General features: G+C 38.8%; 1 protein-coding gene across 3 annotated transcripts; it reads right to left on the bottom strand.

Moving 5' to 3' along the window:
- Positions 1 to 2,312: 2,312 nt before the first annotated feature.
- On the bottom strand, positions 2,313 to 14,052 carry SMIM43 (small integral membrane protein 43). Of its 3 annotated transcripts, none has more exons than XM_088132894.1 (2): positions 13,218 to 14,052; positions 2,313 to 4,276 (listed from the first exon to the last, which is right to left on the bottom strand). In XM_088132894.1, the coding sequence occupies exon 1, from the start codon at positions 13,854 to 13,856 to the stop codon at positions 13,596 to 13,598; it is 261 nt and encodes an 86-aa protein (XP_087989020.1). In that variant the 5' UTR covers positions 13,857 to 14,052; the 3' UTR covers positions 2,313 to 4,276; positions 13,218 to 13,595. The 3 variants fall into 3 exon arrangements, with proteins under 3 accessions (XP_087989020.1, XP_087989021.1, XP_087989022.1); XM_088132895.1 differs by having other exon boundaries at positions 13,381 to 14,052; XM_088132896.1 differs by having other exon boundaries at positions 13,537 to 14,052.
- Between the last annotated feature and the right edge of the window lie 407 nt (positions 14,053 to 14,459).

Raw genomic sequence — 14,459 nt, 5'->3', positions numbered from 1 at the left:
TATTTGGCCAGTCGGCTAGGTAAGTGCGCTTATTAGTTCTTTATCGTGGTCGTGAATTATTAATTTTGAGAAACTAATGAAACTTTGAAAGCCAGCTTCCAGAATGGTGATCGTCTCACAAAATTTTGGCTTCAAAGTAACATCAATTGCCTCTACCCAGGACTGTGGACTATCATCAAAAAATTTTTAATTGCCTTCCCTTCCTCCTACCTTGTCGAGCGAGGATTCAGTGCTGGGACTGATCTAATTACAAAAAAGAGAAGTCGACTCCAAATCGTGGAAAGAGGGGACTTGCGCCTTCATCTAACAATATGGAACCGAACATTCAGAAACTGGCTCTGAACCATCAAGCACAACCATCCCACTGACATAATCAAGCATGATTCATTGATATTACTCTTTTAGCGTATTTTTTTGCTGTTTTTTTAATTATCTAATTAAGAATAAAGAATTTTTAAACATTAAAAAAGCATTTGCAAAAAAATAAAATAAATAAAATAAAAAATAATTTTTTAAAAAAAACTAGCATCAAAAAAATAAACGTATTTACAGCATTTTGAAATAAATGTATTTACATAAAAGAGCATTTAAGCATTTTTTTTGCATTAGTCATTTTAATTTTAATAAAGGAATGCAATTACCTTCCAGGGCAAAAGTATCGAGTTAAATCGAACACATTTGGTGTGTAAGTCTACTGAAAAAAATTACTTAAAATTTTTGCCTTTTATAATTCAGTAACTCCCCCCACCCCCACCCTAAATTACAGGATTTTCACAAAGGGTGGCGTTGAAAAATTTTCAGCTTCTTAGGGGGGCGGCAGCTTCAAAAAGGTTGAGAATCACTGCTCTAGCCTCACCTAAAATCCAGGTAGAAAGTAAGGGGGGGTTACAAGATCTGCATGCCTCAACAGGCTGTGAATGTGTGAGTGAGTGACCATAGGCCAAACCTGGGAGTGTGTGTGACACTATCCAGTAATAGAAAATAAAATGTTTGCTCTACAGGGCAGCCAAAGCATTTAGTGAAGGGCGTGATTATTAGTTCAGCATGCCAGATGGCATAAAAAGGATAGCACAATAATAAATAGGCAATTGTTTCAACAGCTTCATCCATCTAGGAACTTAAACAAAAATGAGATATTGCTATATCTTCCCTCTAATATTCTACATGGCAACAGGCTCGTCTCACTAGAATAAAAGCTTTTCTGTGAGAAAAGGATGGGATGTTTTAAAAAGTCTTCAGGTATGAGGGGAAAAATCAATAAAATGGTCATCACAATGGTTCAAGGCCTAAGTCTGTCTCTCCACAAATTCAAATCAAAGAGTCTCTGGCCTCAATAAGGGCTTTGTCAGAGCCAGGCATTATCAAGAATGGAGCCGAGAGACTTCAGTGATTAGATCCTTGCTACACCTTTCTTCCAAGAAACATCAATCAATAAGGATGGACTCAACCAGGGGCTACCCAAAAGATTAATTTCATCCAGAACTTTAATTTGCAAATTCTCATATGGGCCTCTGTGGAGGTGAAGATGAGCTCAAATCCAGGAATGTGTTACTTACGTATAAGGAAATTTGGATAAGCTTCTTCGAAATTTGGACTGTACAATTTCTGAAGAACTCCAGTCTTTGAGGGAGCAAAGCTATGCCAAATATAGCAAGAGGCCCAGCACTTTTACTTTTACATGAAAGGAATTGTGATAGTGAGACCTCTAGTGGCAGCACTTCTAACCTGCATTGTGATCACCCACAATAGTTGTCACTTGATGGAGGAGGCTCCCAGTTTCCTCCACAGCCTCACCATAGCAGTGGAGCTAAAAGCCTCCTTTGAGTTAATGAAAGTGACATATAGACTGAATATATGCCACACTGAAGCCAGCTTTCTCCTTATCCAAAACCTCCTTCTACATTAACCAATCAATAAGTTTAATGTAAAGATGTTCAGCATGCAGTTTGGTGGTGATACTTAGTAATAGTGTTGTTTGCTTGGTAACAATAGAGAAGTGAGTTGCCATTGCATTCTTCAGGGATAATTTTTCTACTTCCCAGTTTAGTCTTCAACTTTGGGATCTTCTGGTAGTATATCACTGCAGTACTAATTAGGTCCAACTGTCCTTAGCATTTCTGAAATCAGCCAAGATCAGCTAAGTTTTATGATTGTTGGTTCTTTTCCCCCCAAATATAATTGTCTTTAAAAAAAGAAAAAAGAAAACACATGAAGAATTTAATGGTAGATTGCATCTATGAACCAAGTTCATAAGCTGAATAAGTTGAGAAGAGAACAGATATAATGAAAGATGATAGATAATTTATTGATTGGTTACATAGTACATAGTACATTTTGCTTATTGGAGATAGTGATTATCAGTGATATTCACCATGCATTCCTGCAACAATATATGTGTACCTTTGTTTGGTTTCTTAAGTTGTCTGTGTTTTGCACAGTGGACCACTGTTTTTACTTGCGTTCAAATAAATTCAGATGACCCAAAAATTTAATAACTTAATACTAAAAATATAGAAATGGGATAGCATTGTTACATCAAGTGCACCATATAGGAAAAGGGCATGCTGTCCCTATAATATGCACAATTGCAAACGCCTTCAGAAATAGTTGGTGCAATCATTAAAGTCTGGCAACCGCATGGCAACATATATTTTAACAAATGTTGACCTTCGTGGGCATCTAGAGACAGTGAAATAACAATGCATGCATGATAACTTCATCATGCAAATACTACAACTTGCATCATACGTTAAAACACAAGTCCAAAATAGCAGCATTTGCATGATGACATCATCTTACATATTTTGTCATTCACAGATTTTACTACTTGGCCAAAAAGAGCTTTGCCAACAGCGCAGAACAAATTCAGTGAGATCTGGTCATTGTTTATTATGTAAAAAAATCTTCCTTCATAGACTGTCTTCATTCTGTATATATTTTGTTTTGGACAGAAAAATATGGATCTTTCAAGTATTTATATCTCCCCTCAACATTATAGAAATGCTTTACTCAAATGAGAGAAATGTATACACACAATAAATACTCCTTTTATTTAAAATACTCTGAGTTTATATTTGCTTAACTTCCTTTTCAATTCTATAGTTTTTTTTTCAAAAATAAGAAAAACTGATGTTTTAGCACCACTGAACTTGTGTTTCTTTAATTATATGAACTGCTTGTACAAGTAGAATTCATATACCTAAAATTTACTGAAGTTTCTTTCTAATAATTTATGTCATTGCAGCTATACAATGATTACATTTGGTTTTCATTCTTTACATCTGCGTCTCATAAGCATTCTGTTTCTGCAGTGATATGAAAAGTTTGAGCAATTCCTATACTAAATGATGTGGTTTATCTTTTTTAATTGTAATCAAGTTATTTTTTTTTCAAAAGTCTTCTAATTTCTTTCCAAAATGATAAGATTTTATTAAAAAACCAGTTCCTTATTGGAGAAAGGCCATTTTTAAAACAGGCTTTTTAATCCAATTATTGCATGGATTCTATTGCTTTTAAATCCTTTGTTTTTAAACAGTGAAGTATATCCATACTAAATCAAAAGTTCACATGGGATAACTATTTCCCCATTATTTTTTGCATTACGTATATGCCAAACTGAATGCCAGACATAATAATCTGTAAAATAAAATAAGTTGAAGGCACCCTTTATATCAATGCACAGCATTGTAAAACATTGCAGTCACACAATCACGCATCTTACAACAAATAGTAAACACAGGATATATCCCCAATTCCATACAATGCAGTGGAATTTTTTTCCCCACTGAGTTTAATAGATTATCATAAAATCTATTCCATAAAAGGGGGACATTTGCATATATGTCAAATTTGTATTCCATTTAGATATCCCACCCCATTCACTATTTTTAAACTCATTCTTGAGCAGCTTTCCCCAACCTAGTATCTTTCCATAACTTCCCAGCAGGAGAAGGCTACTCTTGAATATGATAAAAAGTGACTTTTTCACAAAGGGTTGACCATAATTTATTACAGTCACTCACAATACAGTTATCTGGCTATGTAATTATGCTGTTTAAACTGAACAAACACTGAAAGCTCTCCACAGTGCTCCTTTTTTAAACGTTCCAGCTTAATGAATCTTTTGGAATAATGCTTAAATTAAAAAAAAAATCTGTTCTCTTCATTATTAGTGATAAAGACCAATGCTCTTTAATCCAGTGACAGGTGTTATTATTTCAGGCTCGGAGTTTCCAGAACGATAAGTACATAAATCACAAGAGAGTACAAATTTCATCTGTAGAAACAAAGGAAGGAGATGAATGAATAAAGATCTTGCTATTTCATTCTGGTTTATCATTCACTCTAAACAATGCCTGCCATTCAGCCACTGTTACAGTCATATGCCAAAGAAGCAGCTGACCAGATCTGTTAGGGGTAAGGAGGAGGAGGAGATTTAAAAATATATACAATATATACAACAAGCATTTTTAATTAACATTGTTTATCACTGAAGCATACTCATCTTGCTCCACAACCATTATTGATTATTCCACAACTTGTCCATTCTCCAAAGACAGCCATCTTTTTAACCGGGTTGTCTTTTTTCCAAAAAGCATAGTCTCATTATCTTTTTGTGTGTTTGTTTCAAGGACAAAGTTACCCAGCTTTCAGTCCTAATGCCCAGGAGTGTGGGAAGTCCATCTGGAAAAAGAGGATAATCTCACCTGAGCAAAATCATTAACATCATGCCTTGTGTAAATTAGCAGATAGGCAAAACTAAGCAAATTACATCAGGGCAAGCACCCTGCACACTCCAGATCCTAAAAAAAGGGAAGCAGTGAAAGATTGTGTCTCTCCCCCAATATCTAAATTGTATTCAGAGTTGATAATAACTTCTGGCAGCCTAGGATTGGCTTAATCTATTAACGGAGAAGGTGCTAGAAGAATTGATCCAAGTGTTCCTTTCCTCCTTTCCTTATTTGATGGTTTGGAGAGGGCTGGTGCAATACATTACACTGAGGCCAGATTAAATTCCATCCCATATAAAAAAGGCAGCCAGGTTAGTAGTTGGATCCTACAGTGCCATACCTGGGAGTATCTAACTAGCTTAGGGAATACCTGAACTCAAAAAGTGCTGTCCCCCACAGAGGGCAATGGCTGTTTAACAGTTGCCTTTGGAAGGATTCACCCTATCTCCATGCCCCATCTTCACTATCTGCCTCATAAGATTGATAGAGGCATTCCTCCAATCTCCAAGAGATATACAAGAGAAGGTAACAATAGAAGAGAATATGTATAGCTCAGGGTTGAACTGTGGAGTCCTTGGTGCTCTCTGAGCTTTGTTGTTTACTTACAGACATTTCATTGCCCGACTAGGTAACATCATCAGTGCTAGTGAGTGTGGGGTTTGTTCCCTGTTTATATCCAGTAGCTCGCCCTGCCAGTGTTGGTGGAGGTGCGGTTTTCTCCTTGGTAGTTCCTTGATTAGGGCATTGTTTTCTGCTTGATTGTTTGTCTGGTGTTAATCCCTGGTTATCCTTGGGTGTTGGTTGCTGGAGAGGATGTGTTCTGGTCTTTTTGTTTCCTTCTTAGCTTTTTTTAATTGTCTCTTTTGACTAACATGTAAATATGTATATAAACAGGGAGCAAACCCCACACTCACTAGCACTGATGATATTACCTAGTCAGGTCATGAAACATCTGCAAGCAAACAACCAAGCTCAGAGAGCACCAAGGACTCCACAAGAGAGGGTAAGCCCCAAACTTAATCTGGGTTTGAAAGCATTAAGTCTGGATTCCCTACTGAAGCTGTCCATTCAGCTGTCTTTCAAACTGTTGTGAGACTAAAGAGCTGGGTGCCAAGGGGCCGAAATCAGTTACCATCTTGCAGCCAACTCAATGTTTAATTACAAACAATGGGATCCCTCAGTAATTTTTTAACAAAGAAAAAAATCCTATTTTGTAACATTCCTGTATTTGAAAGCATCAGGACAAGGATGCAACCAATTAATTGTACTGATGAGCTATTCACAGAGTCCCAGGATTTTATTTCCTGAAAGATTAGATTATAGCAGGAATGCACAAAGATTTTTGAGCCAAGGCTATGTTTGCTTCTGAGCATAGGAAACATGCCAGGAAGTGCACTCTAAAATGCAAATCTTGGTGGGATTGTGATATAAAATAAATTTAATTTAGTTTAGTTTGCATCTACAAGTAGTAAGAATTAATGCATATGAATGAAATACAGTTAATTGGCTTATTCCCTTATGATTTGGTGATTGTAACCCTTTGGAAGTCTCCTGGAGGCTAGGAGTTACAGAATTTCTCTAAACTCATATTTCTTTTATCCATTATAATGTTTATAATGAATTGGGGAATTATGGGAGCTGAAGTGCAATATATCTGAAAATCAAGTGCTTCGCGAGTTAAAATATCAAGAAGTTAAAGATTATAGAATGTAGCATTTTTGAAAATACAGAGTGATTATTAATGAGATGAATTCATAATGTCTTTCTCTGTTTTAAGACTATTAATATTTCAGTTTTATTGTGTAAGCTATCTTCAAGGTAATGTTAGCAGTCTAAGTCAGGATATAGGTCTTAATTAATTAACTAAACTCAATGGAGGCGAACTCCATAACTAAACTCACTCCATTTCCTTTTAATTTAATGCAAATGAGATTAATTAACTCATGCTTTTAAAAAATTGTCATTATTTGTTCAGGGTCACTGTGCTCCCTTCAGGTATCAATTAATCAAGCAAGCCTTATCATTCTACCTTTTATTCCTGTAATTTACACTGTTTTTATCATTTTCCTGCATTTGGTCAATATTGTTCTAGTCATTAGCCGTTAATGGTGTGTAACATCTCTTACGGTGGTGACATTAGAGCCAACAGACTGAAACTTCTCTTTTTGCTACCTAGTAGAACTGAAATTCTTATCACTGTTTACATTTGTCTTCTTGTCATCTCCAGATATCTACCCATTCATTTGCTTTGTGCAAAAAGTCTGTGGTTGCCGAACCATATTTGTTATTTCGTATAGCAGACAAAATAGCTGCCAACCTAGTCATCCCAAAGAATGTTCTTTCAGGCACTGAAGCAATCATCAGATGCTCCTTCGGTCCCTTTATCAAATCAGAAGTCATTTCACCTGCCATACGGGTGGGCATTTTTCAACAGTTGTTCCTTGAATCTTTTTAAAAAGGATTTGTATTGTTACTGATGAAATCAAATTATTAGATTATCTCATTTTATTAGAAATTTAATGTACCAACCGTGTATCGTTTGTTTTTACCTTTGTAGCTTTTTGCTGCCTTTAAAATACATAAATATAAACCAAATATACATACATGATACACAATGCATATATGTAAAATGCTAGCTAATTAGAGGGCAATTCTGAGACTCTCCTTAAAAAAATCTACTCAGTAAATGAGGATAGCCATATTTTTGAACACAAAAAAAGAAGATAGCACATTGGCCAGGAGGAAAAAGTACATATTGCAATTCAACATTAATGTGAAAACAGATTCCAGTTGAAGTTGACCATCTCATAGCATAGAAGTCCTAGGGGAGTAAACAGGCAGTAGCATGGAAAGCTCTACAATTATTAGCTAAATAATCAACAATTCCCTATTATTACCATATCCCATCCATTAATTGCTAGGGCATTGTGAAAACAAAAGACTGCACAAAACGGTCCTTGGTTCAGTCTCATAACTCTGTATGCAAAAATGTATATTATTTCTGCATGCACTGCACACTGGATTCCCACTTGGGCTTCATATTTGGTTAACAGCCTTGCAGACCTGAACTGGTTACATTCTCAAGTTGCCACAAATACCTCAGAGCACATTTAATAAGACTTGGTTACAATCATCCTATTGTTGGAGATGTAACACAAGAGTTGGAAATTTAACCCATATGGTTTGAATTTGTTTTATTATTGTTGCAATTAGGCCAACATCAACAAGATTGCTAATATGTCTCTGGAACATTCACCATATGTCAAGGATATAAATGATCTTAATGGCTACATCCCAATATTGGCAATCTATCAAGAAATCAGAAAATGTGGATTCTTCATGCATGAGGTTTGGCTAAAAGACTTATTATACAACATTGGGAGGAGAAATTTACAGCAATGGATTATATGTGTTGTTTATCAGCATTTGAATTAGTTTTTTTTTTAAAAAAAGAAACATTAGAAACATTTTCCAGACAAAATCAATGGGGAACCGCGTGATTCACTTAATGATGGCATGATTCGCTTAACAACCATGTGATTCACTTAACAACTTAACAAAAATCGGGTCTTGTCACATGATGATTCAGTTAACAACCATACAGCTTAGTCTAAATTCTGGTCCCAGTTGTGGTCATTAAGCAAGGATTACCTGTACTTTCAAACATCATAAGTCAAAGTTTTTGAACTTTATTGTATAATTTCTAGGTTGTTTTTTAAATAGCTGTGCTTAATTTTGTAGTTGTTTTGATCCTTTAATTCTATTGTATGCATTTGTACTTTTTAATTAGTTTGCATAATCAAATAAATTTGGCCACAGAAGTCAATACATAATTTACATATATTATCATATTGCTGCTTCCTAATTTGCTCCTTTTATACCTTTTCATACTATTTGTGATTGCTAGAGCCTTTCTGAAGATAGCTTTATAGTGTTCTGAATATTATAACTACCTTGTGAGATAGAATATGGTCCAAGTTTACAAATTGGGAGATAGTCATGTTTGCACATTATTGAAGCTAGATATCCCAGCTTATTAACCACATTGTGAATAAATGGTGTGCAAACAGCTTTTTACTCCTGCTTCATTTGTCACAAATGCATAAACAAATTAGATAGGGAAAGGAGAGTGGTAGGGCAAACAATTTAGTGTCAATATACAGTGGTACCTCTACTTACGAACGCCCCTACTTATGAAATTTTCGAGATACGATCAGCTCCGGCCTCAAAAATTTACCTCTACTTACGAATTCGCCTCGACTTACGAGCCATTTTCCGCCCATTCCACGTGGTCTGTGGCCATTTTTCCGCCCGTTCCAATGGTCCGTGGCCATTTTCCGCCCGTTCCACGTGGTCCGCAGCCATTTTTCCGCCCATTCCACGTGGTCCGCGGCCATTTTCCCGCCCGTTCCACATGGTCCGCGGCCATTTTCCGCCCTGCCGTGTGGTCAGCGGCCATTTTTCCGCCCCTGATGTGTGGTCCGTGGACGCTGGAACGGATTAACAGTAATTACATTGAACCTTATTGGAAAATTTACTTCGACTTGCGACCAACTCGACTTGCGATCAGAGTCACGGAACGGATTAAGTTCGTAAGTAGAGGTACCACTGTATTTTGGACTCGAGTTCCCAAACCCAGTATGCATGCTTAATAGTCAGGGATGATGGAACTTGCAATCCAAGCAAGTGACAAGTATCAGGTGAATGTAACAGTGGAACCTGGGATTGTTCAAGCAAACCAAAATCATGACTCAGATTCAAACTAGTATTTTTATAGTTTACAAATCCTGATTTGTTCACCTACAATCCTGAAGTAAGAGATCATAACACAGTATCCCTACTAGATAGATCCAACCTATACTCTAAGAATGGACTGCATTTTGATCTTATGAGAATAGGGATTTGGAATCTCATTAATCAGACAGCATTAAATTCATATCATTCTAAGGTTTTCTTAATGTCCAGGATAACTTTTATTGCTTTATAGCAAGTATGAAGGGTTTGGCTGATGGTACAGGAGAAAGACAAATTCACTCAGTTCACAACAGCTGTGGGTTGTTTCAAATGATGGGATAAGGAAGAGATGGTAAAATGGCAAGAAATGATAAGAAATTACAAGGAATGATAAAGTCAAAAGAGATTATATCTTAGCTGGCTCAGACATCTTCTGATCCCTGGTAAGCACATCTCAGTAAAGAAGGATCCCCCAACATTTAGTACATGCAGAACACTCTGAGATCTCTTTGGATCAGGATGCATCCAAGCTTGGCCCAGCAGCAAAGAATTTTGGATGTAAGTGTCAGTGATGTGGATTACAATGCATGGTGTAATCTAGGTATCAGTCCCATTAGGTAGGCCAGACCAGGGAATCAACTCCCCACAAAAGCTAAAACTATTTTTATTGAGATTGGCTGTATTAACAGAATCTTGCAAGTCCAACTGTACTCTGCCTTCTCCTCCTCTTTATACTCCAGTGAATTAGGGAGATGTCTGCCTAAGTCGCTTCCATACATTATCTCATTGCTCTAGGTTTAAAAAACGTTTCAGCTCCTTGTGCCTAGGCAATGGTTCCTGCTTATTTCCATCAAGGTCATCTTCCTTACTCTCTACACTAGGCTAGGCAGGATAGATTAGAAGGCCTGAGGTAACATGCAAAGAACAGAGGCATTTGTGGGCAGAACGGAGTAGGAATTGGTGGACTGTGTGAACTAACATTCAATGTCTTTGTACTATAGTGAAATAAACAAGAATTCCTTGCTAAGCATGTCACATAAGTACTGCTAGTGACTTATTCAAGCCAACCACTAAAACCAAGTCTACTACATGTAGAACTAAGGTTCTCTTTACTGTTGGTAGAGTAATCTACCAACATCATATACATCTTCAATAAAGTGAGATTCTTACAATGAGAGAAATTATACAATGTAGTCCAATAGGACACTTCTCATTATGCTAGCTGGATCACATTTGCACCTGAGTAATTTTAGGTGAGGGAGAGCCAGTTTGGTGCAGTGGTTGAGGCACCAGGCTAGAAGCCAGGAGATAGTGAGTTCTAGTCCCACCTTAGTCATAAAGCCAAGCTGGGTGACCTTGGGCCAGTCCCTCTCACTCAGCCCTGGGAAGCAGGCAGTGGCAAACCACTTCTGAAAAACCTTGCCAAGAAAACTGCAGGGACTAGTCCAGGCAGTCACCAGGAGTTAAAAACTGACTCAAAGGCACACACACACATACTCACACACACACACAAAGGTGCTTAATCCAGCATCTTATAGTCTGCGTTGAGGCTTATGAAAGAAATGAATTAACCTACCTCCCTTGGGAAAACCTGTTGCTTCCCTGGTGTGTCACTCTGCCTGAAAATTACGATTGTCAGGACACAGCTACTGCGGTTATTGTCAGGACCTAACAAGAAGCTTCCTTACACACACACACACACACACACACACACAAATTAATAGTCTAATTATTAGCCTCAAATATTAAAGGTAGTCAGGAGCTATTTACAGCATACAAATGAAAATATTTAACTATGTGTATAATTTTTCTTTCATATGGCTGCTAGCCTCCAACCTATTCCAAATGGCAAGTGGTCATAAGTATTTCCCATGCACCCTCTGAAAAAATTATCTTTATTGAAATCTGCTGATTTGACAAGGACAAGGACAATAAATATATCAACATCAATTGAGGAAACCAGGAACTCCTGAAATACTGATCCGAGTTACTGGGTCGTCTTTGGGCCTTGTTTGCTATTCCAGGCTTCAGCTCTGAAATCTAACCAGAATAGGAGTGATTCCTGTGGGAGGAAAAACTGGCATGTTGATGATCCTGCTAATTTGAGCAACTGCACAAAAAATTCATCTGTCTAAATAAGGACATACTGTACATATATTTTGAAACTAGCAAGATGTACAAAGGAGCAACAATGCTATCCCACCCAAGAAATACTAAGATCGAAAGCTTAATTAAATTAAAGCCAAAAGTTTTTATTATCTAAAGCCAAAGCCAGGTAGCATTAAAACATTACTGCCAAAGCCAACAGTTGAAAAACACAAAAAGAATGCCTGTAGGCACATACAGATTTCTTCTCTTTACCAAGAAACCTGATGGAGCACAAACCTTAAAGATTACGTTACATAATTTGGACCCAATATCGTCCAAGGACATTTATCAAGTGTTTTGTGTCCATTTTGTAAATTTCATTTGAATAAAGAGATCTACTGACAACTGGGTGGAATGCTAAGACTCCATTAGACTAAAGTAAGAAATCGGATGGGAATTATAGCAGGGCATTCATACTCATACTCCCACTGACACCTCTGGGACTTAGGTTAGTCAGAACTAAAGTTTCTCATTCATTTTCATGGGATATAGTGCTCTGGATTCATGCAGCATATTTTATAATTATAGGACTAAGAAGAACAAACAAGACAATGGCTGTAACCATTGCTTACCAAGTTAAACTGGAGAGTTAAGATGGTCTCCAATCTCGGAAGTTTGGGGAAAGGCTGTTATTATTCAGTCATAAGAAAATTCCTGTCATGATAGGATTCACACATTGCCATGGCTTGTTTTAATCATGATTTGTTGAATTAGCCACCATGGCTGGCTTATACATAGCAGTAAGCCAAAACTAAACAGACCATATTATGGAATAACCTGTTGTGCATAGCAGTTTGTGTTTACTCAAAAGCATTTAATTGTTCTTTTCACATTTTGTGGCCTAAGCCAACACTGCAAGTTTTAAAGCTGAGCTCTGAAGCCACATCTTGGCTCAGTGGAACCATTATAATAGTTGCTGAAAATTGTACTTTTTACAATATTCTTATGGGAAAAGCAGTGCAATGGAGTTAACAATATCCAACATCCTTTCCTATTTTTATATCCCTATGTATGTCTGATCCTTGGCTAAGTAAATCTGTAAACCAATATTATTTATGTCCCAGAATGTCCCAGAAATTATTTTATTGAAGATGAGAGCAGAGTAAGTGAAAAGGATATATATGAACAGTACCAAAGGGACTGGAGGGATTGTTATGATTTTAAATTAGTGAACAGAAAAATTGAAAAATAAGTGCAAAACTGGAGAAAATTATTTGAAGCATTTTAAATATATTGTTTCAGATGTTCGGAACATTTCTTACTTCAGTATCTCTGCAGGTCTGGGACTTCAAAGATTTACTTGGGGAATTTGAGGCACCAGGTTACTATTATCACTTAAATTGAGGCTGGTTATGCATGTTCTTTTGACCAAGAGGTATTTTAGGCAGGTTGCAGTATAAGCACGTTCTGCAATATATACAGAATATAAAGACACCCCACCCGCCCAAAAAGTTACCAAAGCCAACTTAAATGAAGAAACTAAAGGATGGCTCTGGAGCTGATATATTCTTTTTACTGTAAGTAAAATTGTTTCTATTTATGGCTTATCAAGCCTTTTTTAATTTAAAAATTCCAATCATTAAGGAACCCTAACATACCACTTACCACATTTATCAGATGGGAACCTAAACCTAAGAAGGACTTGCTTTGTGATTACCCAGACCAGCTTTCTCAAAGCTGGTCCCCTTCCCAGGTGATGGGAGCAGTTTCCAGAACTGCTGGCTGCAAAGTCTGGGAGTGGGAGTCCAGAAGACTCAGAAAGGCCCACCTGGGCGCTGGCAATCATCTCCCGAAGGGAACTGAAGAGTGCAAGGTGAGGAGGATGCAGTAGAAGGCGATCTCGAAGTCAGCATTTCCCAGCCCAAAGCTCCACACTGTCGCCACCGGATCGCACGCCCCAAATCCAAGATCCACTTTAACCCACCGAGATGCATCTGAAGCTGCTCCGTGGAGCCCCTTTTCTCCAGGCGGGGTCGCCTCGCCTCACAAGGCTTGCTCGCGGCAGAAAACCCAGGGCTCTCGCAAGGAGGGGCGCCCGGGTTGGAGGGCGCCGGTGCTGGCCACGGAATTCTTCAGCTGCTTGATGACCCCGAAGAGGAGCAGGAAGAGCAGGAAGAGCAGAAGGAAGAAAAGCGCGAGGTAGAGGAGCAGGTTGAATTCCCACTCCATGGCGCCGCTGTGGCCACCCCTCACTAACTGCCCCGCGAGGCCCCCTGCGCCGGGGAGGGGGGGAAATCGGGGCATTCAGCCGGCCCTGGCATCTCCTCGCCGAGCTTTTCCCCACCCATTCTTCGCCCAGGCTGGGGGGCAACCGAAGAAGGCGCGGGGAGAACCGCCGGGAGGTTTAGACCGGCTCCAGTTAGGAACAAAAAAACCCCCAGTCCATCGTCGTGAAGGGCTGAAGCTTTTACGAGCTCTGTTTCCACTCGCAGATCCCGCTAAAGGAACACACAGAGACACACGCACACGTCGCACTTGAACCTATTGCCCAGCAAAATCCGGGTGGCCAGATCAATGCTCCGCGCGTTCAAGACCACGTCTCCAAAGGTTGGTTGACAAAAACGAGGGGGCCGTCGGGGGAAGCAACATCCCGGCAAAAGACTCCAGCAAGTGCGGCCGCTCTTTTGATCAACCTAAAGCCCCGGGAAAGGCGAGCAAGTGAGCAAAAGAGGGCGGGATTGAGGGAGCCGCGGGCCGAGCCCGCTAACTAACAGAGCCCCGCTCCCCGACCTGGCGCTCTGCGGATGTAATGGACCACAGCTCCCGTCAGCCCCTGTCCCAGTGGGCGCCCGAGACATCTGGAGGGCATCAAATCGAGGGAGCTGCTGAGAGACGCGCAGGGGGAGC

This window comes from Python bivittatus, unplaced genomic scaffold (assembly GCF_059951505.1).
Source record: "Python bivittatus isolate LINGU-HERP-01145 unplaced genomic scaffold, Pbiv_v1 ctg000070_np1212, whole genome shotgun sequence".
NCBI lineage: Eukaryota > Metazoa > Chordata > Lepidosauria > Squamata > Pythonidae > Python > Python bivittatus.
This window is presented reverse-complemented; position numbering and strand designations above follow the sequence as displayed.